The sequence below is a fragment of the Centropristis striata genome, chromosome 6 (genome assembly GCF_030273125.1).
Source record: "Centropristis striata isolate RG_2023a ecotype Rhode Island chromosome 6, C.striata_1.0, whole genome shotgun sequence".
NCBI classification, from domain to species: Eukaryota; Metazoa; Chordata; class Actinopteri; order Perciformes; family Serranidae; genus Centropristis; species Centropristis striata.
The window spans coordinates 19,821,595-19,847,171 of record NC_081522.1 but is presented as its reverse complement, the minus strand read 5'-3'; the positions used below and the strand labels follow the sequence as shown (position 1 = coordinate 19,847,171).

The 25,577-nt window shown below is 43.4% G+C and overlaps 1 protein-coding gene across 3 annotated transcripts in view; it reads right to left on the bottom strand.

The window, feature by feature from the left end:
* mob2a (MOB kinase activator 2a) overlaps positions 1-25,577 on the bottom strand; it is a 65,616-nt gene that overhangs the window by 28,077 nt on the left and 11,962 nt on the right. The window contains exon 1 of one of the 3 annotated variants that reach the window (XM_059334977.1): positions 9,868-10,011. The exons of 1 other annotated variant lie outside the window; for it this stretch is intronic. In XM_059334977.1, the coding sequence (XP_059190960.1) occupies positions 9,868-9,905 (38 nt within the window). In that variant the 5' untranslated portion in view covers positions 9,906-10,011. Of the gene's footprint in view, positions 1-6,715; positions 7,093-9,867; positions 10,012-25,577 lie in introns of those variants that run through there. One more of the 3 variants, XM_059334976.1, reaches the window with a different exon arrangement.

Genomic DNA, 25,577 nt, shown 5'->3' with positions numbered 1-25,577 from the left:
AGTGTAAGTTTACCACAAAAATCCTAAGAGGACACGCAAAAAACAAAGAAGTGAAACCCTGATGACTAGACGAGATCTCGCCGCCATCTGATAGCGGAGGAAACGGAGGAAGCGGAGGAGTTTGATTAACACAGAGTGGGATGAAGGTGTAGGAAAGGGTCACACCCAGGATTAGGCAAAGAGGTGAAGAGAAGCATGTGACTGAAGGAGGCCAACTGATCAACAAACCATAAACCAAGCTGGTGGAAAATATGAGCGAGTCAGCTGTCCCTGTAGGAAATTCTGGTGAGTGCCTCCCTGCGTGCATCTGAACCTCTAATCAGCTTACAGGTGTACAGAGTATCTGTGTTACTATGGATGTGTGTGTGAGGCAAGAAGACACACCTCTCCTGCCCAGAGAGGAAGTCGGATCTCTCCAAGGAAGATACTTGGAAGGCAGGCGGGCGTGATTTAACCACCAGCGCTGCCTCTCATGGACATAACAACAACAACACTGCCACCAAACAACAGCAGCTCAACAACAAGAGGGAGTGATGGTTAGCCCGCAGCAAGTCCCATCACACAGAGCACTGACAACACAAGGGCTGCACGTTGAGATTAACTTTTTTTAGACAATAGATGTGTTCAACCCAAAGTGTTTTTTTCTGGTAATTAGCTGTGACAGCATATCATGTCAGGATGTCAGTAAATATCTGGCTCCGGGTGCTAATCAGGAGGAAAAACACACATTGTGTATGTGTTTGGCAGAGGGTGAAGGCAAAGTGGTGTTGTTAGGTAAGATGTGGCAACGACGCAGTGTTTTTTTGTGTCAGGGCAACAACAACAGGGGAGAGGAAGGAGGTACTAGGGAGGAGGGGGGAGAGCTTGAAGACAAAGAGAAGAGGTTGCAAATGTTATGGAAATTCCTGGACAAAGCCATGTATGTTTTGCCCCTTGAGGGCATTGCTTAGAAGACAGTGAAACCACAGTGAAGCCCTGCCCTTTGTCACAGAGTGGCATGGAGGAAACATTAGAGTAAGTCCTCCGTCAGTCTGCTGAGAGGGAAAAGACGCACAAACACAGTATGTACACGATCCTATCGCACACACAGGAAACACTACTATTATGTGCGACTTTTGTACATCCTCGCCAACACATGCTACCAAACAAAAAGCATGCCTGTCGTCTACAGATGGCGCATCAATGAGCGAGGGAAGGAAGTGGGCGTAAGCATCTGCTGCCGGTGTCAGAATGGGAAAATAAAAGAGTTGGACAGAAAGGAGGCACAAGAGAGGTCAAATCAATAGATGTCCTTGGAGCAGGGAGAGCAGTGTGCCCCTCCACCACTGATGCCGCACAACGTCATTTCACTGGCAAGCGCTAATGTTCACATTCTCCCCCCGCCCTCCACAGATGCATCACATCCTACGGTAAAAGAAGGATGAGCCGTGGCGGGAACAATATAACCTGAGCCTTTTTAGGAGATGAGATCAGCGGCTCTGAACACTATGAAGTTAAGCGTGTGTGTGTGTGTGTGTGTATGCCTTCTCACCAGGGGATTCAGGTGTAAACAAGCCTCTGATTGGCTTAGAAGAGTAACTGGCTCCCACCTGGGAAGATGAGCTTATGCAATGACATCATCTCCCCTAGAGGGGGATGGGAGGCATGCTCGTGCAGTGTGCACATCTGTCTGCAACACAAAGGGACTCAAACAACAGCAACAAAAAAAAATACTGCAACTGAACCCTGTACCACACTGGCTCCAGTGGTACAAAGGGGCATTTAAGGTTAGACCTTGTTTTGGCCCGCAGCCTCTGAGTTCTGTAATGAATGTTACCAACATCACCTCAGAACACGCTGGAGTCAGCACTCTGCAGCTTCTCTGCTTGCTCCGGAGCAACCTCTTCGCCACAGCTACTCTCTGATTAAATATAGTCTCACAAGGAAGAAGCTCAATGCGCGTGACTCACAGATCTGAACATGACGTAGGTGGGATCCAGCTGTGCTTTTAAGATGTGAAATATGATGAAGTGTTCATAATAAAGTTGCATTTCTGGAGGCTACAACAAACTTTCCTCGTCTGTTTTTCTTGTCTCCCTCTCTGGTCTATCCTTGGTAACAGCGCCATGTCAGATGGTAGATAATTGAAACAAATGAGGGGGCACAGCTGCCAAAGGCACTGCAGCACAGAGGCAATTACACAACTATGCAGGAAAGTGTATGTGTGTGTGTTTTAGTTTGAGAGCAAAGAAAGGCTTACCTACTCGACACCACCTTCTCCGTTCAATTAGGCCGCAGCAGACCCCCCCCCCCCCCTCTCTTGCTCTCGCCTGGGACAAACTCCATAAACAGGAAGTGAGGCGCCCAGGCACTTCCTGCCTCCCTTTAAAATGGGCCTCTTGTTCCCAGAGGCAGCGCTGAGAAGCTGTGGGCTGCTGCTCCAACAACTGCTCCAACCAATTTCCATGCCACCTTTACAGCACATACAAAACCCTCCAGGCTGTTGTTTTGATACTAAATTCTGTCTAACCCTTTTCCTGCCACCTGACCAATCTACAAACCAAGCCAAACACAATGAAGCCATTCTTCACTTGCCAATTGGGCCACCAAGCAGCTGTGAGTTAGCCCATGCCTACAGGGCACCTGCTACCTCACACAGACAACTTTTACTCTGCTGCGCTAGCCTAATGCACAAAATATGTCCCTTCTGTGAATATGTTTACCTGGATTAAGTTGTTGCTGCAACATATGAGCTGCAAAAACATCCAGTGCTTTTATTTAAGCGTGTGCATGACTGCGTGTGCGTGCATGCTGACTGTGTGGATCTAAATGCGGAGGTGAGGTTAGTGCAAGGCCATCTCTTTCTCCATCTCCTGAGCCAGCAGGACTAGGCTGCTCCTGAAAACACACACGCACGCACACACACACACACGCACACGCACGCACACACACGCACACGCACACACGCACACGCACACACACACACACACACACACAATCTGTGTTATGCAACTGGCCCCGCGTGTGAGGTCTGCCCTCCGCAGTGACTGGAGGGCAGGTGAAAGTAGAGAAGGACGGTCAGTGAAGTCAAGACTGATAGACCTCCTATACTGTATGTGCACTGACCAGCCAGAGTACAGACACCTGTCCTGATAGGATCCAGTAAAATGAAGACACTTTAGGCAGGGTTGATTTAAAACTCAAGCTCAAAAGATTTCAGGGAAGGAAACAGGTTATGTATAAATTGAATGTGTGCTGGTGCTGGTTTTCTGATCTGTGCTCACCTGAGTGAATCCATTAGCTTATTGATGAGTAATAAGGAGTGTCTACTATATGAATTCAGCAGGCTCCACTGAATCCTACTAGGACCATCGGAGAGCATGCTGTCGTTGTTTGGGGTCTGAAAAGTGAAACCAATGCAAGTGCTTTAAACTGCATTCTTTCTAATGACCAGCAGGGGGCAACTGCACTTGTTGCAAAAAGAAGCCCAACTGTATTGAATTCAATGAGAAAATGACCTGTTTTCCCAAAGAGATTATGTCCTCAACTGCTAGTTTCAAGTCTTCTTCAATATAGCATGATGTTCATTTTGAAATTATGTTCCCATTTACAGTAAAACTGACAGGGTAAGCTGTATGTGGCTACCTTGTAATGAAGTCCCACTGTGTGCTCTCTCTTTGACCATTTCATAGTGTGTTTTCAGTTCATGAAAGTAGCCTAATAAATCTGTAACCTGGTAATTGGTCACCTAAACATGTCTTGTTCAGTGTGATTTTTTAATGACGAATGCACCTTGCAAACCAGACTCTCTAGCTAGTGCGCACTGGGTACATAGCGTCATCGTTTCTAGCTCCACATTACGGTAACAGCAAGCTGGGTCACAATAGAACAAGAACTGAATGAACAAAATCAACATTTAGCAGATCGATATTTTTCTTGGAGTTCTATTCTATAAAAATGTACAGACCATTAATCCTTCATTTAAAAACGAAAAGGTTTATCTTCCCTTTCAGTTTGATGTCTAGCAAGAATGTTAAGGCAGCTTGATTATACAATGTACCAGCCACAGGAAATTAATGCCATCCAATTCCTCCAGGCAAAGCTTTTAATAGATAATGATTTAGCTAGCTAAACCAGCCTAACTTTCCTCAAAGACTGGAGCATTTCAGCTTGATTCAATTCAGACCTATCTGAGTGATGGGCAGCCACGCGAGGAGGGAGTCTGCTGGGCTGAGGCGAACGAGTGTGGGGTTTGGTGGTGGAGAATGGTGTCCTTGTTGAGCTGCACGCCTCAGCTCTGTGGAAGCAGCCAGGCCTGCCAAAGATGGCCTAATGAGAGACACATGGGAAACAGTACAGCCCGCTCGGCTAATGCAACACACACAGTATGATGACACACTCAGTGCTATTGTTCCTCAATACACATTATAAAATTTACCAAGTGATCCTCCAAGAGCATACATAACAAGCTTTTGTTATGTTATGGAGCCTCCAGGTCTGACTGTGGCGGCTTTCCAGCAACAAGTCAACAACAATACACAAGGACAGTAACATTAAACCTCATAAACGGAGAGGAAAATTAGATTTTCTATTTCATGCTGCAATGGTGTATGGAGATATGATGGCCACGGCTTAAACCTTTGACATTACTGCGAGAAGGGAAAAAGAAAAAAGGCAGAAAATTGACTAAAGCTGAATGAGAACTTAACCAAGGATTCAACTCCAACTGTTGCCTCAGGACTTGGTGTTGGATGAGGCCTTGGAAAATTGATCCAGCAAGTTTGTGTGAGAGAAAGAAAACACGTTCACATGTGACAATGTACATGATGTGGAGATTAAAGTGAGGGAGTCCAAGACTTTGGAGACAACTTTCAATGGTGTCAAATGGCTGACAGACCAAACCAAAGCTCAAAATACAAGGCTTGGCTCCTTTCTTTCTGCTCTCTTGGTTAGACACTGCTGAGAGCTTAAAGGCCACCTCTGAGAAAACGCTGCCAATTATCTTCATTTGTTTATGACAGTATACATATTTCAAAATTAAACTGAGATATTCTATTGTATATGTATATGTATGCAAATTAGGCTTAATCTGCTGACTCTCAGAAATACTTAGCGTATCCTGCATGAATTCACCGAATATAAAACACCAAGAATTTGCTCCTGACTGTACAAAAAAAAGTTGAGAAGTGAAGGTCAACTCCAACTTATTTTACTTTATGTCATATGGCGAAAAGGCTTTCGCTCCATTCTAAACAGGATGATCAACATTAGAGTTGATGCTGTTTGACACAGTGCTGGCAGCCACTTTTTCCTCCACACAATGCTACTGTTGAAAGCTGAAACACCGGAGCCCAGGGGACGCAGGGCTGGCCGGGCCGAGGTCAATGAGGACCTGTTTGGATGGGTGTGCCTCCAAAAAAATACACATCAATCAAGCTATATAACATCACCGCCAAGCCACCTGATTGGCTGACTGAGACGCCATGGGAGAGGAAATGCTAAAAATAGCCGTGGCGGCCCATTTTGTCTTAATGAGCCCATAAGACATAAGTGCGCTGTCCAGGTCCCACCCCTGCCTTGATGATGACTCCTGGCACAAGTCCCTGCCTTCACAATGCTTCTGTGTGTATTACACCGAGGACTACAGTATAGAACACATGTTCAGCCTCACGGATACATGACACACATACATATACGCACATAAACGGCAGGCTGTTATTCATAAGAGTAGCAGTGTAAACAAAGTTCTGAATCATAGCGAGGCCTAATCTAATCCAGCTGTGCTGTGTGTGTCTGTGCTAAAGCTACAATTTTACCCTCATCATCAAAACGCTCCTTAGAGAACGAGAAAGTTATATATAGCCTTTATACAGCAGTTAAGGCAGTCTCAGGCCAGCTAACCCCACAACCACAAGAGAGGGGAACCAGATCCTTTCCGCTCCAACTGCCAGAGAGCTGAACCTAAATCATCCACTCTGTTTCTGAAGCTCAACAACCAGTTATGAGTGCACAGCAGAGGCTCTCCAATGCATGATAGGTAAGGAGCAAAACAAAATGTAAATTCAGGTGATAATGACCTTAAAAAAAGAGCAAAGTCTGTACAGTCAATGCTCTGCAAACAACAAAAACAAAAAGGAAAAAAAAGGAAAAAGCACCTCCCTGCCCCCTTGTCAGAGAACACTGTGTCCAAACAAATAGTGCTGCACAGCCAAAGAGGCATGCAGGAGGATGAGAGGAAAAAGTTGGACAAGCCTGACTGACTAGCTGACTTTTGGCTGCATGCCAGTTCACTCCAACTAACCTACCGTCCTAATAAACACTGTAACCAGCACGTCTAACACGCCTCCCTTCAGCCAGCTATAGGAGGATGGCTTTGTGCCATCGCTGTCCCTCTGTCCTCAACTTCCTCCCTCCCTTTCTCCTCCTCCTCCTCCCCTCCCACAAGTCAAGATACCCCTTGTGTCTGACTACAGCAGAATCTCTGCCTGCTACAGCAGCACTGTCCTCAAATGTCTCCTACAAAACCGCAGCAGCATAACAGAGAGGGTGAATGGGACGGAGGAGGGGAGGAGGAGGAGGTGTCAGATGGAGACATTCATCAAGGTCTGATGATGAAAGTTGAATAATGCTGAATGTAAAGCAAAATATGATGTAAACAACAACAACAACAATAACAGTAAAGGGGAAGTAAAGGTCAAGAGAGGAGAAAAAGAGGAACAGTGACTTTGTTAACTACCGATAGAAGAAGCAGTCGCAGCACACCAGAACCCCCATCCAGTCGGCGGTGAAGCAGAGCCGGGGTGACGAGGCTCCGACACCACAGCACCCTTCCTCCCTTTCACCTCCCCCGTCTCCGCTTCTGCTCTGGCACGCTCGGCTACAGGTGCAGCAGCTCCAGCATATCACCTTGTGGAATCAGACAGCTACTGGGATGGCCTCTGGTTTTAACGCAAGTCACGCAGGACGGCCGGCAAAACGGACGGACGGATGCACGCAGACTGGCCGGAGAGTCCGCCAAGCAAACACACGGAAATACACTTTCAAAACAAAAATCATTCACAAAAGCAGACACACTTCTCTGAGCATGTTTCTCTTTCTCTCTCCTTTCCAACTACTGCAACTGCCTGCCTCACTTTCACACTCTTGCACTCTCTCTCTCCCTCCCTTCCTCTCTCTCTCCGTCTCTCTCTCATTCGCTTGCTGGCTCCCACTTGAAAGGCGGGAAGATTAGCTTGGCAAACAGACTCCCATAAACAAACTGCTGACTGCTGGGCAGCACAGGGTGGACTGCAGGAGAGGGAGAGAGAGAGGGAGATGGACAGAGAGAGACACAGCAAGAGAGAGAGAGACAGAGAGGGGGGGGCTATCCCTGGGAGGCAGCAATCTCTGTCATCTGTATACATCCTAAACATCCTATCTCCACCCATCCCTCACACAGACCAAACACCCACTCTGTTTGCTAAATCTGAGACCAATCCTGTCAAACCTCTGGAAAGTTAATCAGTAGCAAGTTGACGACCCCTTCATGCTTTTGCACATGTAGTGATATGTAACTAAGCTGCAGAAGCAGATGGCTAACTGTCAACTCTTGAGTAAACACTGAGCACACGTGTATCGGCACGCAGCACAGGATGCGCACGTATACAATAACGGTGATTCTTCATTCACGCAAATGATGCAGAGGTACGGGATGGGAGGGGCTAGCACGGAGACAAGCCCCCAGGAAGCGAGCCAATCACTGCAGAGTGCTTGTGTTATGGTTTGGGCAAATAAGGTGAAGGACACAGGGTGAATCACGGGCCTCGTTACATCACTTTCCCCTCTTCTCTGCATCGTTCAAGAAGAGCAATCACTTGCTTCTTTACACAGCAAAACACGCACAAAAGCTGTAGCAGAAGCCAGGTGTGTGTGAGGGTGTAATTGAAGGCTGCAGTGAGGATTAGCCGACCATGACGAAGGCAACTGACGAACAGTGACGCTCAATGTCAAACGGGCTGACGCCACTCTGTTCAGAGAGGAAACAAATCACTGCAGCCGGCCGAGGAAAGAGACAACAGAGGCAAGGCACAATCACCTTCAGAAGACGGCAGTTATGTAGCGACCGCAGGGGGACGCTTCTGCTCTTATTCTGTCACCGACTCATCAAAGAGCTCCTGAACAGTGAGATGGATTTAATAGTTTCCAGAGCTAGTGGCTATTAGCACCTAACCCAGCTGCACACAATGCAGGACCACACAGCTCGTCCTCCCTCTGCTGCTCCTCTCCTGTTCTTTTCGAGATAGAAGATGACAAAGACGGACCGCAGCAGCCCGGCAAAGCACTTTTAAAATCCAATGACGTCATCCCTCCTCCCCATTCTCCTCCCTAGAGGTCTGTCACCAGGAGCTGCAGCTAACAGGCCTCCTCTTTCACTGTTTAATTACATCATCCCTCTCACCTGCACACACACACACACACACACACACACGTGAAATCATCTCTCACACACAGTGATCACGGGGGGTGGGGGGTAGCAACACACACTTTTCTTGCACACACTTCCTAAGTGAAAACAGAATAGGGAGGAAGGGAGGAGGGGTACACAGCAGCAATAATCGTTCTCGCATTTTCGGCTGTGTGATGAAGTAGGTGTTTGGCACTCATTAGTTCCCTTTGTGTTTCAGTACCAAAAAGTCAGGATGTGGGTTTTTGTGTGTGTGGCAAGTACAGCGGAAGGCCATATGCCCTGTAACAAAAGGGGAAAAGGAAAGCCAGAGGAAAAAAAGTGTAAGAAGTGAAACTGCCATTAAATTAACTGTCACTTTCAACAATATGAGCAAGCTCTTGTGGGTCAACTGGAGTGATTGTGCCTGTACTTCCTCAATTTTTTTCAGCCTTATCAAGAAATCCAGACCAACAATGAAAGCAAGACATCCGCTGAATTCAAGATTCAGCTGTGTGACTTGCTTGGCGGATATCGAACACAAAGAAAGAATTTTTCTTATAAACTTGTGACTTAGAGAGATAACACAATGAGGAGAGAGAGAGACACCGAACCGCTGGGTAAGGGAAAGACCCGACTCGTGACCAGGTTTAGAAGCGCCAGGATATGAATAGAGGCTGTTGCAATCATGTCAGGGGAAAGTGGGTTAGGGGGAATGAGGCAGACACACATAGTGCACATCATTCACACTGCTACACACACATACACAAACACATACAAAGTTGCTAGGTGATGGGGCGGCAAGAGGGAGCATTTCTGTAGAGGGGAAGGAGAGAGAAAACTAAAGAGGGAGGGAGAAAAAAGAAAGATCATTTTGCTCTTTTCCATAAAGGAAGAGAGGAAACAAAAGAGAGAGCCCACCCCCCCTTAAAGCGAGACAGACAGGTTTCTGCCGATCCAGCCTCACAGATTTAACTCCACGTGGGCGCCACACTGATATCAGGGGACCCTTGACAGAAATTGACATATTATCAGTGTCTGATTAGCCATGATCTAGTGTTTTAGAGGGCATTTCGCTTTGTCAAAACTGCATATTTATCGTTATAAATAACTGCTTTTTCATCAGCTGTAGCCTCAAAAGACCTTAACATAGATGACAATAAAGAGGTAGGTCTCAATGGTGCATGGCAGCTCATGTGTGCGCATAATGTTGCAATAAAAAGTAAGTCTGCTTGAGCATTATTGCAGGATAGAATGTAAAAAAAAAAAACATGAAGTCCAATAAAGAGCCTATAAAGTCACTATGAGCACCAGTGTAATCCTCCATGGAAATATCACAGAGAAAAGTGAACAGATTTATGAGCTTATAACAAAACGTGCTGTCCCCCTCCCTCCTGCTCCTCTTCCTCTCCATATGGATAACACATTATCAAGTTACCGCTGCGCACATTACACCAGACTCTTACCTATTTAGCGTATAGGACCCGTTCCTTTTAAACCTCATCCTGGACGACAGGAAGCGGATAAAGAAATCCAGAATTGACGGTGTTTTCAGCTTTTTGTCGCACCCCGAAAGACACAAACCCCACCGTCTCTTTCTCTCTCTCTCTCTCTCTCTCTCGTTCTCTGGACGGCTGCAGAACAAACAAACGCGGAACAATACGGAGTTGCAGTCCTCTCTCACTCCTCCACCACCTCTCTCTATCTTTCTATCGGTTCTTCAGAGATCCTCCTCCTCTGGTCCCCCCTCGATATAGTTTCCGTGGGGCAGGGTTAACGACTCTTCAGCCTGAAGGCGTTTCGATTAAAAAACAATAAGAGCTCGTGTCGGTGGCGCGCGTGCGGTCCAGAGCGATGTAAGTTTGAAATAAAATGTAGCGATATTAACACAGAGTCTGGTTGAGACTGGGTCTGCTTTGTGTCCAAAGCCTCGCTGACGCAAGCCACCGCGTTTTCCCTCCTGAAAAAACACCACATGAAACTTGAATATTTTCTTTCAATACGTCCACGTCTACATACACTTCTCTGGCTCGGTTCGGCGACATAAAAACAATCTCAAGCAGCGTCTAAATAATAAAAAAAAAACATTAAAAATACATTTACAAACCGGTGAGACCTTTATGAAAAATGGTTATCGATGCGAGCCAGCCCTTTCTTCCCATTCACGGTGCTGGGGAGGCTCTCATGTTTCAACAGCGTTTCCTATCTAAGGGAGCTATATATATATATATATATATATATATATACACACACACATTTATATTCCGCCATATGCTGAACACAAACCAGACTCCAACACAGCTCCTGTCAACGTCTAAAGGGTGAGACAGATTTAAAGCTAAGAATAGGGAGGAGGATCCATTAATGCCATTTAAATCCAAAGTAGCCCTTCCAAGTGTATGTGTGTGTGTCTTTCTAATGGACACGCTTTACAATTAATGATACAGAAATCTGGTAAACATGTTTGCACTCCAGGAACCTAATTAGGCATTTTAATTGATAAATTACTAGCACATGTCACTGGATCAAATGAGAGTAGATAATTAGAGGATGTGGTTTAATAAAGGAAGACATCTTAAATTAATACTAATGATTAAATTGGTGGTTATTTTCCTTCTAATAATGATAAAACTGGGAGGTGTTCATATTTAATCTGCCACTACTGCACCAGCGAACTCTTGACCTCACACAGAGTGCCACAGTGAGGACAATGACCAAGCGAGCAATAATAATAAACCATAATAAGCAGCAGGCTAGTGAGTAATATCCGCAGCATTTTCAGCATCCTCTCCGACAAACAAACACGAGAAGAGAATTGACAATGAAACGAGCTGCAGGAATGTTAAAATGTGAAAGAAAAGACAGGCAGGGTAGTCAAAGTGACTTTGAGCAGACACAGAGGTGACACTGGAATGACTTTACAATGATTGAGTGTGATCTTTAACGCTGCACCCAGTCGCCTCCTGCCTCAGGTGTGTATGCATGCCCTCAGGGAAGCCAGCTTGCTGCCCCTGCTGGATGATCTTTACGCCACTGTGTACACTAGATATAACTCAGGTGAGCCTAAGCTTTTGTTTTGTCAAGTTTGGATTAAATGGATTAAAAAAAATCTTGGGACAGAGAAGTTGGAGAAAAGAAAAGATGGATGGATGGGGGAGAGGGAGAGTGGGAATATGTTTAGCAGAAAGCCAGACCACAAAGACTGAAAAATGAAAAGACCAGATGTGCTTTTCTTACAGCCAGTTGCATTGGGGAGGGGAGGAAGACATGACACAAGGGTCCCAAACTAGAAACTGTTTATGGTTTCAAGTAATGCCCTTTAATAATTGTCAAGACTCCCTTAAAATTACATTTTTAGAACTTTTATGAAGCTTTGAGAAGTGACTTGAAGCCAAAAAATGAAAGGAGCTATCTTTAGCTGAAAGCTTCATACTATAAATCATCAACAGAGATTAATTAAAAGACAAGTCATCCACAAGCAAACACACAGTTAATAGAATCCTGAGCACCATATCGACAAAAAAATCTAATAATTAAAACTAAATGACTCATTAACTTTGGTGTGTATAGGTCTGGAGGGATTACTGTAGAAAATGATGAATCCAGGCGAGTGGTAAGTTTAAGAGCATTCAGGGTTATTCAGCATTACATCATGGGAGTGCGGTGCAGTGTGTGTTTGTGTGTGTGTGTGTGTGATTCCTCCACTCCAACAAAAGCACTCAGGGTCGGTTTCAACGGCTCCAAGCTCGTTTATTACAATAAGAGCAGCCTGGCACAAGAACTGCTGATCAATCGCATCACTGCTGCTGCTGCTGCTGCTCAGTCAGTCACTGCAGAGTTACACAACAGCCACTGGAGGGAGGAGAGGAGGTGGAAGATGGGAGGAAGATGGTTAACAGAAGATGAGAAGACTCTGAGGAGACTTGGAGTCCCAAAAAAAGAGGGAGGATGGTTGAAGGAACAGAGGGTGAATACTGCAGAACACAGAGGCATTAGCAATTAGCCTGAGCTTTATTGATGCAGTTCAAAACAACCCCCCCCCCCTTTCTTCCTCCTATTCAGTCTCAATCCATTCCTCCTTCCTGCACTTATTCACCGCCTGCACCTTAACTTCCCTTGATTTTATTGCTCCTTTTGCAGCCCCTTCATTAAGCTAATTTGAGCTTTCTTGCTTCTTTCGCAACCCTCACTATTATCCAAGCCTTTTTTCCATGCATCCCCCCCTCTTTCGCTTCTCCCCTTCTGTCCATCCAGCTCAACCCTCCCAACATTCCTCCTCCCGGTGCATGTTGTGTAATAATGATGTGAACTTTTAAGTGCGTGTCCATGCATACAAATGGTGTTAAAAGATGCCAGTCTATGCGTTCCCTTTTTTTCCTCTGGAAGAGAGAGCTGCACATTTTCGCCGAAGGTGTTGATGTCGAGGATTAAAGTAAAAATACTCATGAGCACGTCTCTTTTCTCTGCCTCGCTCCAAGTGACAGAGAAGCTTCCAGAAAGCAGTCATCGCTGGCTGCGGTGCGACTGTGGAATAGCCCTGGCCCCTCCACTCCTACACAGGCTTTCCAGGAATACATTGCAGAGTTGAGCACTGGACCGCAGTGCACAAGCACACACACAGATGGACACAAACACGGGCACAACACATACTCTGCTGTGGCTCCAGCAACTTGAGTGCATGTGTGAGAGGAGAGCTTTTAGAGAGACCATGTCACTGCATGTGCCAAGTTCCCCAGTACAGAGGTGATACTGACAGAAAACACACACACACACAACACACACGCACACACAACACACACACACAGGATAAAACTATGATTATATTGAGTTGGAAGCAAGTTTTACAAACATCTTGTAGTATGCTTTTTATCAATCTCTTAATAAGCAGAAATGTTGAAATAGATTTTCTGCTTGATTTTATATTACAACATATTTAAAAGTTATTTTATTTTCTGTTGCAAGAAAAAAAAAAGAAGGAAATTAACCACTGAATATGCGTTCAAGGTTGTTGCCTTTAAAAACTCTCCATCTGTCTTCCTCGGTTGTAGAAAATATTTTATTTAAATATTCAGTCAAATTAAAATAAAATAAAAAAATCTCTCAATTTTAATCAAAAATAATGAGTCATGAATACAGTTAAAAATATATAAAAACAAAGTTAATACACTAATTACACAAAAGGCTAAAATACTTAATTGGGAAATAATAAAATGTAAACATTTTGGAATGTAACACACACACACACACACACACACACACACACACACACACACACACACACACACACACACACACACACACACACACACACACACACACACACACACACACACACACACACACACACACACACACACACACACACACACACACACACACACACACACACACGTAATGCCAAAAAAAGATGAATCTTATGAAACTGCTAACATGTGTGTATTACGCAATTTAATGTACATAGGGCCTCGCTGCCAAGAACCAAGGACACACTGTTTCTCTCACCCACACACCCTAAATATGTTTCAACACACACAAACGAGCACACACAGAGCACAGTAAGAGGTATATGTGAGGTGGGACCATGCCAAGGGGTGAACTATGAAAGGGCCTATATATACGGCCCGGCTGAGCGACGCCAGGAGTCGGTCAGTCTGTCTGTGTCTGTCTTTCACATACTGTCTGGTCTATAGTGAGAGGGGACACCACTAATAACTCACCTTTAGAGTTACCTCAGAGGGTCTGTCTCCGTCTGTCCAATTAGTTGCCCTATAGGCTGCTGTTCCTTGTCTCTGTCAGCACAACCATCAGTACAAAGCTGAGGTAGCTTCACACAATATAGTCTCCTACTAGTCTCTCAGTATGTAGAAATGTGTTAGAGTTCAGTGTGAAATAACTGGTAAACGACAGTGATGTTGACATTTTCTTAAATGTCTCCCGGATGCCCCAAAAGTCAAATGTTATGTCTGGGTGTTTCTGGGCTCTGCACCCAATCAGTATTATCTTTCCATATCTGGACAGCTTTGGTTTCATTTTAAATTCCAGGAAATTAAATGCAACCTTACCCATGCACTCATCACTGCTCAGGCATTTAAAGAATGTAAAGCTAAGCGCCAACTTTGGAAAACCATCTAATTTGTAAAAAAAACCCAAAACACTTTTTTCATTTTCCATAGTTACTTTGCTGATATGAGTTTCTTATGAGGACAGTTCACACTGGTGAAGAGTTGGTCAGGCAGCCTGGGACATTTTTCACCATTTTCTGGCATTTTATAGAGCAAATAATGAATAAAAAACAAAATTCTTGTATTTGTTCTCAAAATGTGCATTAAAAAGGAATACTTCATCACCAAAATCATAATTGGCAAAATCAGGTCCTCACCCAGTGTTACCTTTAATTCATGAGCACTTCCCAAACACATGCATTTTCCCTAAAACCTTACAACTAAAACCTTATGCATCAATAGTACCTAAAATTGTTGTAAATAGTTAGGATTTATCAAAAATGCATGCGTTTGGGAAGTACAGAGCTAAAAAGTTGTGAGACTTGGATTAAACTTCACGAGTTGTGTGTGAGTTTGTAAACAAAAGTTTTGATATGGTCTCGCTGTTGTGGCCTCCTTTCACTTCAATTATTTCACTTTACTACATTTTTGATTTTTGATTTACCTTGGTGGCATGAGGGAAAAAAATCAAATTCAAGGTAAACACATTTTGAGTAATTGATATATAAATGATCAGTTTGGGGGTTAAATATTCCTTTAAGGCAGTAGTTCTCAAACTTTTTGAGTCTCGACCCCCAATTTAACATGCATGTTGTCCGCGACCCCCGCTCACTGAACAGAATCTCACACGCACAGTTCAGATCACCCAAAAAAGAAACAAAATGACCACAAAAAGACACAAAATGACTAAAAAAAGACACAAAATGTCCAAAAAAGACACCAATTGACTAAAAAAGACACAAAATGACCAAAAAAGACAAATGACCAAAAAAAGACACAAAATGACCAAAAAAGACACAAAATGACCAAAAAAAAAGACACAAAATGACCAAAAAAGACACAAAATGACCAAAAAGATTAAAACACACTTTAACACAGTGGAGATAATTTGGCGACCCCCAGAAATCATCTCGCGACCCCAAGGTTGAGAATAGCTGCTTTAAGGACCATGGAAAAATCATCCATCCTGAGAGTGGAGAGTCATGATGGACACTGCTCAGTGAAGCACTGCTATTGGGAGCTGCTGAGGACGGTGGAACTATGATGCCACCTGCTGTTGACTAGAAGTAATGCAGTGTTCATGTGGTGAGAACAGATATCTCCGGCACTGCAGTGCTAAGTGAGTGGAGCTGGGCCTGAGGGGCGGTGATGAGAGGAGGGCAGCAGGCAGAGGTGTAGGCCGTCACTGATGTCCTGCTGACTGGTATGCAGTCTGGTATTGCTGGCATGTGAATAAAGGCTTTGCACCAGTGATGGAAGGGAGGAGGTGAGGATAGAAGATTAAAAAAAGAAAATGAAAAAATACAAGGGAGGGAAGGTGAAAGAAAGCAGCGCTGATGCTTCAGTGACGTCTGGTATTGCTGGTATGTGAAAGACATTGAGGGCATGTAATGAATGGAGGGAGAAGAGAGGCCTGTAGTACTAACAAAACCACTAGGGCGAGTCATTGAGCACCCTATATAAAGCTTGGCATTGCAAAAAGTGAGATTTTTGTCTTTTTTTTCTTTTAAAGCAGGTCTAGGTGCTATACGAATACTAATGAAAGTATGAAAATGTATTCTGTCGAGAATGCACACAGCCATATTTAGAAACTGTGCCTTTAAACACGCCGTTGGGACTTCTGTAAGATTGTTATGTCACAACTACACTATATATAGGACTGTTACTGCACTGCCTGTGTTAAATGATGGTGCAGAGATGCGCCAAGAAGAGAGTTTCAGACAGAGGATGAACACAGCTATGTTCAGAAAGACGGTACAACATCCTCAAAGCATACCTTCAGCAAAGAAAACAAAAATCCTGGAGAGAGGTTTCACATTGGTGGAAAACCTTAAAAACTTAAGACTAGAGAATGGAATTGAGGCATAAAACACCAGTGTTCCTTAAGCATTGAATGACTGAAGTGTGCAACAACTGATAAATCAAAATTTCAATATCCAAATTACCCCCTAAACTCTACTTGTAAATATAAAAAATAACACTCAAAGAGAAAGAATAATAAAATGCCTCAGCAGAGAGAAGAACAGCACTATTGATCTGTGTGTCTGCCTCCGGCTGCTGCTGCACTGGTATTGCTGGTTTAGTACTGCAGTCGCTTGATACGGTCATGTGATACTGGACTGGAAAGAGCCGACAGAGCCCGGTGCACACTGGGAAGACCTGCAAGCCATGATTATGCAACAAGATCTGATTTCATGCTCATTGGATCTCTCTCACTGCCTCTCATTCTTCCTTCTTCCACACTCTACTTTTATCTATATTTCTTTTTATTCCATCACCACCAACTGTCTGCTGAATCTCTTTTCCTTTTGATTTCCTGATGTCTCAACAGTCAGAGCACACACTACCCTCTCTTGGAAAACAGTCCTATGACCTGCTAAAACCAATACGATTGACCTAAAAACGTTACCTAACTTTTGACAGGTAAGCATTTTTTGCCCAGCAGCATGTCCCTGCCCATAGGGCAGTCATGTGAACTGGAAATGTGCTGCCCTCTTGTGGTAAAAAATGGAACAACATATAAATTCTGTCTACAGTCAGTTATTCATGAAGTCAAGCAGAAGCTCAAATGAACAGATGCATGCAGTTTTGGACAAACAAGACTAGTATGTCCTGAGCTGTGGCTTAGTTTCTATTGAGGTGGTAATATAACCAGCCCAGAGATCGCAGAAACCGCAAACAACAGAACATGGCAAGCTGGTCAAACCATGGCAGGGGAAGGTTTCAAAGCACATCGGAATATTAAGTTCAAGGTCATTTTGTTCTATTTATAGCATTAGGATCTCTTTTAGCGTCATCAAAACACAGGCTATTCTTCACAGGTCCTACCAGACTCCATAAGTCTTATTTGGTGAATTAAGCAACCCACAAGTGACATCACAGGCCGACTGACTTAATTATCTGTAAAACAGAACAAATGGTGCATATCTGAGTCAGAGATTTATAGTATTAATACATTTGGTGTAATTCATGTTGTTTTCTATAGACATACTTAGTCTGGTATCAGTCTAGTAATACTTGTGTTTAAATAAAAACGGACAATCAGCGAATGTCGCAGGAATAGACGGACAGATTGCATTAAAGTCAGTAATTGATCCAGTAAGGAGTTTCTATGAGTTATTATAATTAACCTCAACAGCCCCAGGTGGTATTTTAAATGTCTTTTAATGCAGCTAAGCCAAAGAAAATTGAAAACTGCTCACAAGCTTTCTGCAGTCATATCCAAAAATTACAGACGCAGCACAAACGCCCCTTAGATCATTTCTCAACTATTTTTACAGCAGTGATAGTGTGACCCATCCTGATCCGCATTACCAAACACTGAGCTGTGGCCCGACAGCGGCAGGCTGTCAATGACTTAGGTGTGTGTGTGTGTGTGTGTGTGTGTGTGTGTATTATCCAGTCTCTGCGCAGTCTTTGAAAAGATTAGTGACCTCTAACCACCTCTGACCACAGCTGCTCACCTTTCAGCTGTTAGAGATTCACTCCAGATAGATAACTCTAATATACCAGCTTCAGTGAAGGTCTCACTGTAATATAAGGCAAGAGGAAATAATATGGTTGCTAGGAGCAAAACAGGGAAGAAGCACAATGAAGAATTTATGTACGTTATTAAAGTTTCTAGGTTATAAGAAAAATGTTGCAATCAAAGCATAAAATGAAAAATCCTCCTTAAAAAAGGGAAAATTCACAGATTTTCATCATTATCTGCAGTGTGAAAAACTGCTAGTGCTATTTTAGCTGCAGTTGTTGTGGGATGAAACTCTGGTCCTTGTTGTCTTTGCTTGTATTGCAAACATAACAGCAAATAACAGCAAGGTGATTTTATTGCAATATTTCCATATCTCACTCATTGTTGGAACAGCAGAGTAAGCAACGTAAATCACTAGTTTGACTTAATTGAAAGAGAGAAACCTGAGTTTAGAGGGTGTCTGGATGAAGCTAAGATAGTTTCCCTTTAAATTGTGATCACAGCCAACAGCTTTGGAAATGTTTCATACATTTTCTGGCCCTTTTTGTTTTTTTGAGCATGTTCATCATTCATGTTGATATGAATACGGACTATAACGGTACATGGAATGACATCACATTAATTTCCCAGAGGCCACTTCATTCCACTGTGTAAGTAGCTAATCTAAAATACAACACAATGGTAAATTAGCAGTATTCAGGCATACAGTGCAGCTGCACAGAGCCAGAGTGCTTATCGCTGACAGCGAAGAGGACACGTCAACTAAGCGAGATGGAGACCGAGAGACAGAAAAAGACGCATGCGGTTAGAGACGGCGCTCACGTTGCTACTTTCTGATAAAACCGCGCAGAGTGACAGACGGCCAGCTGGAGCACGCATGAGGAAGGCAGCATTTCCTGTGTTTGTGCATCTCACTGTTTGCTTTCCCTTCAACGCAACAAGTGACGAAGACTTCCTGCGAGCTCCTGCTCCAGACTCCCTGGGTTGGTGGAGAGGCAGAACAATGAGGAGGAAAGGAGAGTTACAGTACAGGGTGGGGCAGAGAGGGAGGTAAAGGAATAACACTGACACACAGACACACACAAGGCAAACACAAGGCAAACACAAGGCTATATGCAAACAGAGGCATGGATACAGGTGTACGTGAGGACACACACCCAGGCCGAACAAGCAAACATGCAGTCAGAGCACAGATAACTGCAATGACGTCAAATATAAACAGAAAAAGGAGACGAACAGAGACCAAAAAAAGACAGAAAGACCTATGACCTCAAAAATGTTACTTCCCTTCATTCAGGCAGCGTCAGACAGCACCAAACCTCACTTTAAAAATAGCAAAGAAAATGCTGCAAAGCTAAAAATTTCCTAACATGAAAGAATCCCGACCACCTTGCTAAGGCTACATACAATCCCCAGTGATTAGAACAAATGTCCCATCTGCGTGCACTATATTCCTGCCCCCTCCCCTCCTCTCTTGGCCCTGAGCAACACATGAACTCAACAGAGCGGACCAAAACCCCTGACCTACTGTTCCTCCACGAGAGGAAACGGATGTTCTCATTCTCTCTTGTCCCCACACGAAACAAACGTGCAAACTGACACATCATCCAAAGGTGGAGGACAGAAACAGCTTACAGAACGGATATCCAGCACACCAGTTTGAACACATATAGCCTCATCCCAGGGCCATACATAGACCTTTACTATTCCTATCAGTCACTCCTGTCAGATCCTGCCTTTTGAAGTGGAGTCAGGAGGGTCAAGTTTTATTAAAAAGGGGCATTCCACCTATCTTGGCTTGGGCTGTGAGACGACACATTTGAAACACAAACCCTGCCTCACTGCAAAGAACATGAGTAGCTATCAAGCAGGGGAAGTCCAATGAGAGATGCAGTCAAGTGTCATTTTTCTTTTTTTACACATTTTGTTTTCTGACATGGGATTTTTGTTTTCTTTTTTTCATCAGCCCACACATCAATATGTTTTTTCATTCAGAACTAATCAGGAAATAGCGACCAAAATAACCAAGTAATATAGAAAAGAGCAGCAAATTCTCTCACAGGCTGCTCCAGCTCCGCTGTCAAAGGGACAGATACAAAAAATATTTCCTGCCACATGCCATCACACTGTACAATAACAAATAATAGTCTGGTTCATTACATACTGTCTATGCACTTTATGTGTTTTTATGCACACTGTTCATTGCACCTTATTTGTTTCATAGCACCAACATTTTTATACTGTATATTCATATTTATTCTGCACTGGAATTCTATTCTACTCCTTAATACATATTCCTTCTTTAGACACTTTATTTTTTATTGTATTTTTATATTTTATTGCTTGAAATATGCCTAGGTTGTTCTTATTTAATTGTGTTGTCATTGTCTCTGTGTGTAATGCTGCTGCTACACTGTAATTTCCTAGCTTGGGATAAATAAAGTCGATCTATCTATCTATCTCTCTATCTATCTATAAATCAATCAAATCCTCATACTTGAGGAGCTAAAAGGTGACCATTATAATGTATCAACATATTTGCCAAAAGAGGTGCAACTATTTGGTTAAAGCCGTTTCCTTGTTGTGGCTCAAATATGCATCAGAACTTTTATAAACACTCAATTATTCCCTTTCAGTGTTTAATCCCTCCTCAACAGACAGGTATATTATTTATGTGAATGTGTCAGGCTCAAGGCCGCAATGCTGCACACAGAACAAACAGGACTGCCAGTGACAATGACAAGCACTAACATGTTGCCTAATAATTAGATGACACAGAATGCCGCCGGCCTTTTCTCAGAAAGCCTAACATAACCGGCCCAGCTCTGCAGAGGCAGCATGAGATGCTTGTAGGGAGGAACCGAGGACGAAGAGAAGGGCAGAGCAGAGCAGCAGGGCAGAGGAGGGAGAAGATAAAGAGAAACAGTATGCAAAGACAGGAGGTCAGGAGTCACCGTTCGCTTCGCAGATCTTCTCCCCTCCATCGCTCTTCATGTAGGCTAATCTCTTCCATCTCACCTCCCCGAGCTGGCCAGCTCACTTAGCCTCATTTAACCAGCTAACGGCTGGTAATAAATCAGCAGCATACTCCTCTCACCTCTAATCTGTGGTAGCCTGCTCTGCTCCGCACACTCCCCCTGATATATGACTCAGTCCACTCCAGGCTTCCAGTGCGCGGCAGCTACTGTAGGTAGAAAACCTCTGCTGGGAGTACGGGTCAGACAGCAAGCAGAAAACGAGTTTGTGTAGATAAAATTGGAGATAAAAGGATCATACTGGAAAGAAGAGGAAGACAGAACAGACCTAGACTCCCCATTTTTTCTGCTTCCTGGGTGGAGATATGACTTTTCTTCAACATGTTTGTCCAAATGTTTTTGTCTTGCACTTTGCCACATATTCAGGATTTATAAAAAAAAAAGGATGACTTCTTATTGGTTAACAGTTACTTTATACTAGCTTGAAATATTGTGTTACACATTTCAGGGAAGCTCTGCGTTTCACGTAATGATGAGGAGTCTTTCCTTCCTTCCTTCCTGGATTAAACTGTGGCAAAGTGAGCTGCTGGCCTTGCTCCCACTCCTCATAATTCCCTGTGTTCACAGCCAGTCTTAAGTGCAGCTAGCTTTTAACCTAGCTCCTAATGCTACCAGGCTGTTGGCTGGGTGTTAGCATTTGTCACGAGCCGCCCAGCTCAGAGACCACCGGTGATTAAAAGGGCTTTTAGAAAGGTCACGTTCTGCAGGTCTACGGCTGGGAGCGCACAACAGAGAAGAAAAGGCTAGTGTTGTGACATCACGCCAGACAGCTGTGTATGCAAGACCTTGACTGTGTTATAATGAAGTACTTTGTATTGTGTGTGCATGAAGCGGACGGCACACGAACAGAGTGTGTTCCCCAGCGTGGCCGTCTGTAAGCCCTCAGTCAGTCAGACTTATCCATGTTTACACACACACACTTCCTCAAGGGGACATCAGAGGCCTTATAGGGGTCAACTCCTCTGTTGTGTGTCTTGTTTTTGTGTTGTGTCCAGCCTTGAGCTGTTCTGGCTCACTCCTGGGAGGCCCAGTCAGCAGCTCCCACACAGTGACCCCAACCCAGCAGCGGAAATGGGACGACCCTGAACACCAGCTCCCTCTCTGCTCTCCCTTTACCCTTCATTCCAAGTCAATCTCTTCACTCAAAAACATCCTCCTCCTCCTCCTCAGCACCTCCTGGAGCTGGCTTGTGTCATTCATGTTTAGCAGGTCAGAGCGGGCTGTGCACGAGGCTCGGCTGCTGCTGTTATTTCCCTTGCTAATAGGTGGTGCAGGTTTGAAACTTTGGCACCGAGTGATATCTGCTGGGTGTGGATTTGGGTGTTTTGCATCAATTACAATGTGCCACTCCTAAGATCATCCCACATCAGAGCTACAGCCTCCTCCTCCCTTCATCTCCGTCCACATGCTGTCCGCTCCCTCCATCGCCTTGGCCGTCATGGTGGCAGGAAGTTGAGGGGATGTACAGGCCATATGGACAGATCAGAGCCATACGGCAGGGTTGTCAGCGGGCACATATGAAACATATGGCTGCTGGTGCCGGCCTGTCAGCTATTAAGCCCTTTCTATCGCCGTTTTCCCTCTAATCATACTGCCTGTTTGATTTCTTGCCTCAACTGCATCCACATGTGCTCTGCGAGTGTGAACACACATATACATGTACAAACACACAAAGGAAATCCTTTTTTTCTCCTGCATCTCTTAATATGGGTTGCTGAACTTCAGTTACTTTCCTTCATGTCTTCTCTTGGGCGATCTCATGTTTAAACCTGTCCAACAAACCTCAAAAACAACGCACCTAACCACGCCCTGTCACACTTAAGGAACACCTGACACCTTTTAGTGCACTGTTCTTCCTTGGCAGGTCAGGCAGAAAAAGTCAATTTCATTTTGGTTTTATTTTGTTTCTTGGCACAATATTATTTCGTGGAACTGCTGCACCCTCCTTACAGATAGTGGAGTGTGATTACTGTAATATCTACTGGTAACTTTGATGATGTTTTGATTTGATGTTGCCACTATAATTACAGGCCCGGTGGACCCCCCAGCAGGCCAAAAACATTCCTTTAAATTAAAAAAATAAAATCTCGAAAATATCCATTCCAGTGCTTATATTCATTTCCAAATTCATTCTGCAGCAGCACATTGCTATGAGTCCATAAACAAAGCAGGTGCCTGTGGTTAGTTCATATGACAACAGGACAGTCAGGTGTCTTTTACTAAACTATTAAAGTCAGTTGAACAGGTTATTCACACCACATTTCCCTAAACCTCTCATCCTGTGAGCACTGCACAAGACTCCAAAAAAAAAAAAAATAGACTGCTAGATGCTGTAACCAGTCAAACGATAACTTAAGTAATGGATTATCTTTGTAAATAAGTGCTGTGTTGTGGATCTAATCAGTGCCGATATGGAGAGTGGTTCAAGTGGATTCTGCAAAGTTAAAGATGATTATTTGAAAAAGTGCAATTAATGTTAAATATTTCAAGAAAATTTAAAGTGTTTAATTTGAGAATGGAATCTGGTGTGGCCACCGAAGGCCTCTCAGCTAAACTACAAAAAGCATCATGAAAACACCTTCATATCACTTAATTTACATGGATGTGCTACGAAGAGACATACTGTACCCACATAACCTCTAATCAAGTTTAAAGAAATAAGTACTACTATTCATAGATTTAGCCTGTGCAGAAATGAGACAATCAGGATGCACACCACCCATGACATTATTTTCACTTCCTGTCCAAAGCTGCTAAACAGGAAATTCACCATTTAAAAAAGAAAGGTTAAGAGTAGCTCCCTCACTCAAAGTAGGACATTTTTATATTCACATCTATCATGTTCAGTATGAGGGTTCACGTTTTATCTTTTCTATCTATTTTTTCCTCTCTTCTTCATGTCGTTTATTCTCCAGGGCATTCTCAGCATGGGCTCCGTTGCAACTCCTGTAATCCCATTTAGAGAGGGTCTCCATGGCACGGGGCTGATCCATATATGGGTGGTTGACGTGAACTCAAATTCAAAGTGAAAAAAATAATAATTCAAAAATATATGTCAAATGATATATAATTATATTCCCTTATATGTGAATAATTCAAAACTGAATGTGTCCATTTCTAATTCTTTACATATTATTCACTTTTTGGTGTGGTAGTCCTAAAATGTGTCCACCGGTGCAACACAATAAAGAATGTCATTATTTAATTCAGAGAATGTTGGACAGATAAGATTGATAAGCCAAAGGCATATTAGTTTGTCCCAATTATATTTCCACATCAAACATACCCCCAAAAAATTCAGAATTATGTTATTTATATACTATAAGATGTACACATAGAGACTTCACCCAAATGCCTGGGTTACGTTCATTATAATTGGTATAAAACCCAAGGAATCTTCATTTCATCCTTATAGCTGCATAGTGATGATAACATTATTGTACTATCCCACACTTTTTACATACATTTTTCATTAAAATACCTTTTCCACTCACAATTCAATTTGTTGCACCACAGGACATTCCGTTGCACCATTGGACAACAGAGTACTAGTATGCCCATGTCGTGTACAAAGTCAAATTAATTATCAAACATTGTCAAATTTACTTTCTGCGTCTCTCTCTCAGGAAGTTCTCTTTCCTCTCAGGATCTTCATTCAGCCTCTCCCTAAACTTCCTAGACCTTTCTTTGGTGGTCATTTCAGCCTCTCACTTTCAACATGGAAATCAAACTAGCTTTAACAAAACAGGGAAGGAGATGTTATGTTTGACTAGGATGTCCCCTAGGGGTAAAATATATAATAGGAAGAGGATGGGACCTAGTATAGAGCCCTGAGGGACCCCACAGGTGAGGGGGGCAACAGAGGAGAAAAATCCCCAAGCAGGACAGAGAAGCTCCCGTCAGCCAGGTAGGACAGGCCATCCAAATGCGGCCGTCCATTAACCTCCATTCATTTTTTAGACTAGGATTATATCTCTTTTGCATATTAAAACTAATTTTTCAATAAAACTTGTAATACAAAAAATGTTTGTTTACATGTTTGCTTTCACTATGTTAATTTTCATTATGATAGGAGTAAAGGAAAAAAATAAGTGAAACTGACTTCATGTTGTACTATAGGACAGTGCGTTTCACCAGTGGACATTTTCGAAATCAATGCTAGTTTGCGGACTAGCTATATGAGAGACATTCTTCATCCTGAGTAACAGTGTTAAGGTTTACATTATTTTCAATTATCAATCAATGTAAATTGATAAAAATATTCAGATCAATACTTAAACTGCGTTGTACCAAAGGACTACCTTAAGACGACCAGTTCCAACACTGCACGGAAATAGTAATATTATGAAAATATTTGAGACAGAAGTGATCTTGTGTGCAGTCCACCTGCTCCAGAGATGTCTTCTGTCCTTCCTGATTCTGGAAGGACCCCTCTCAGTAATGGGGTG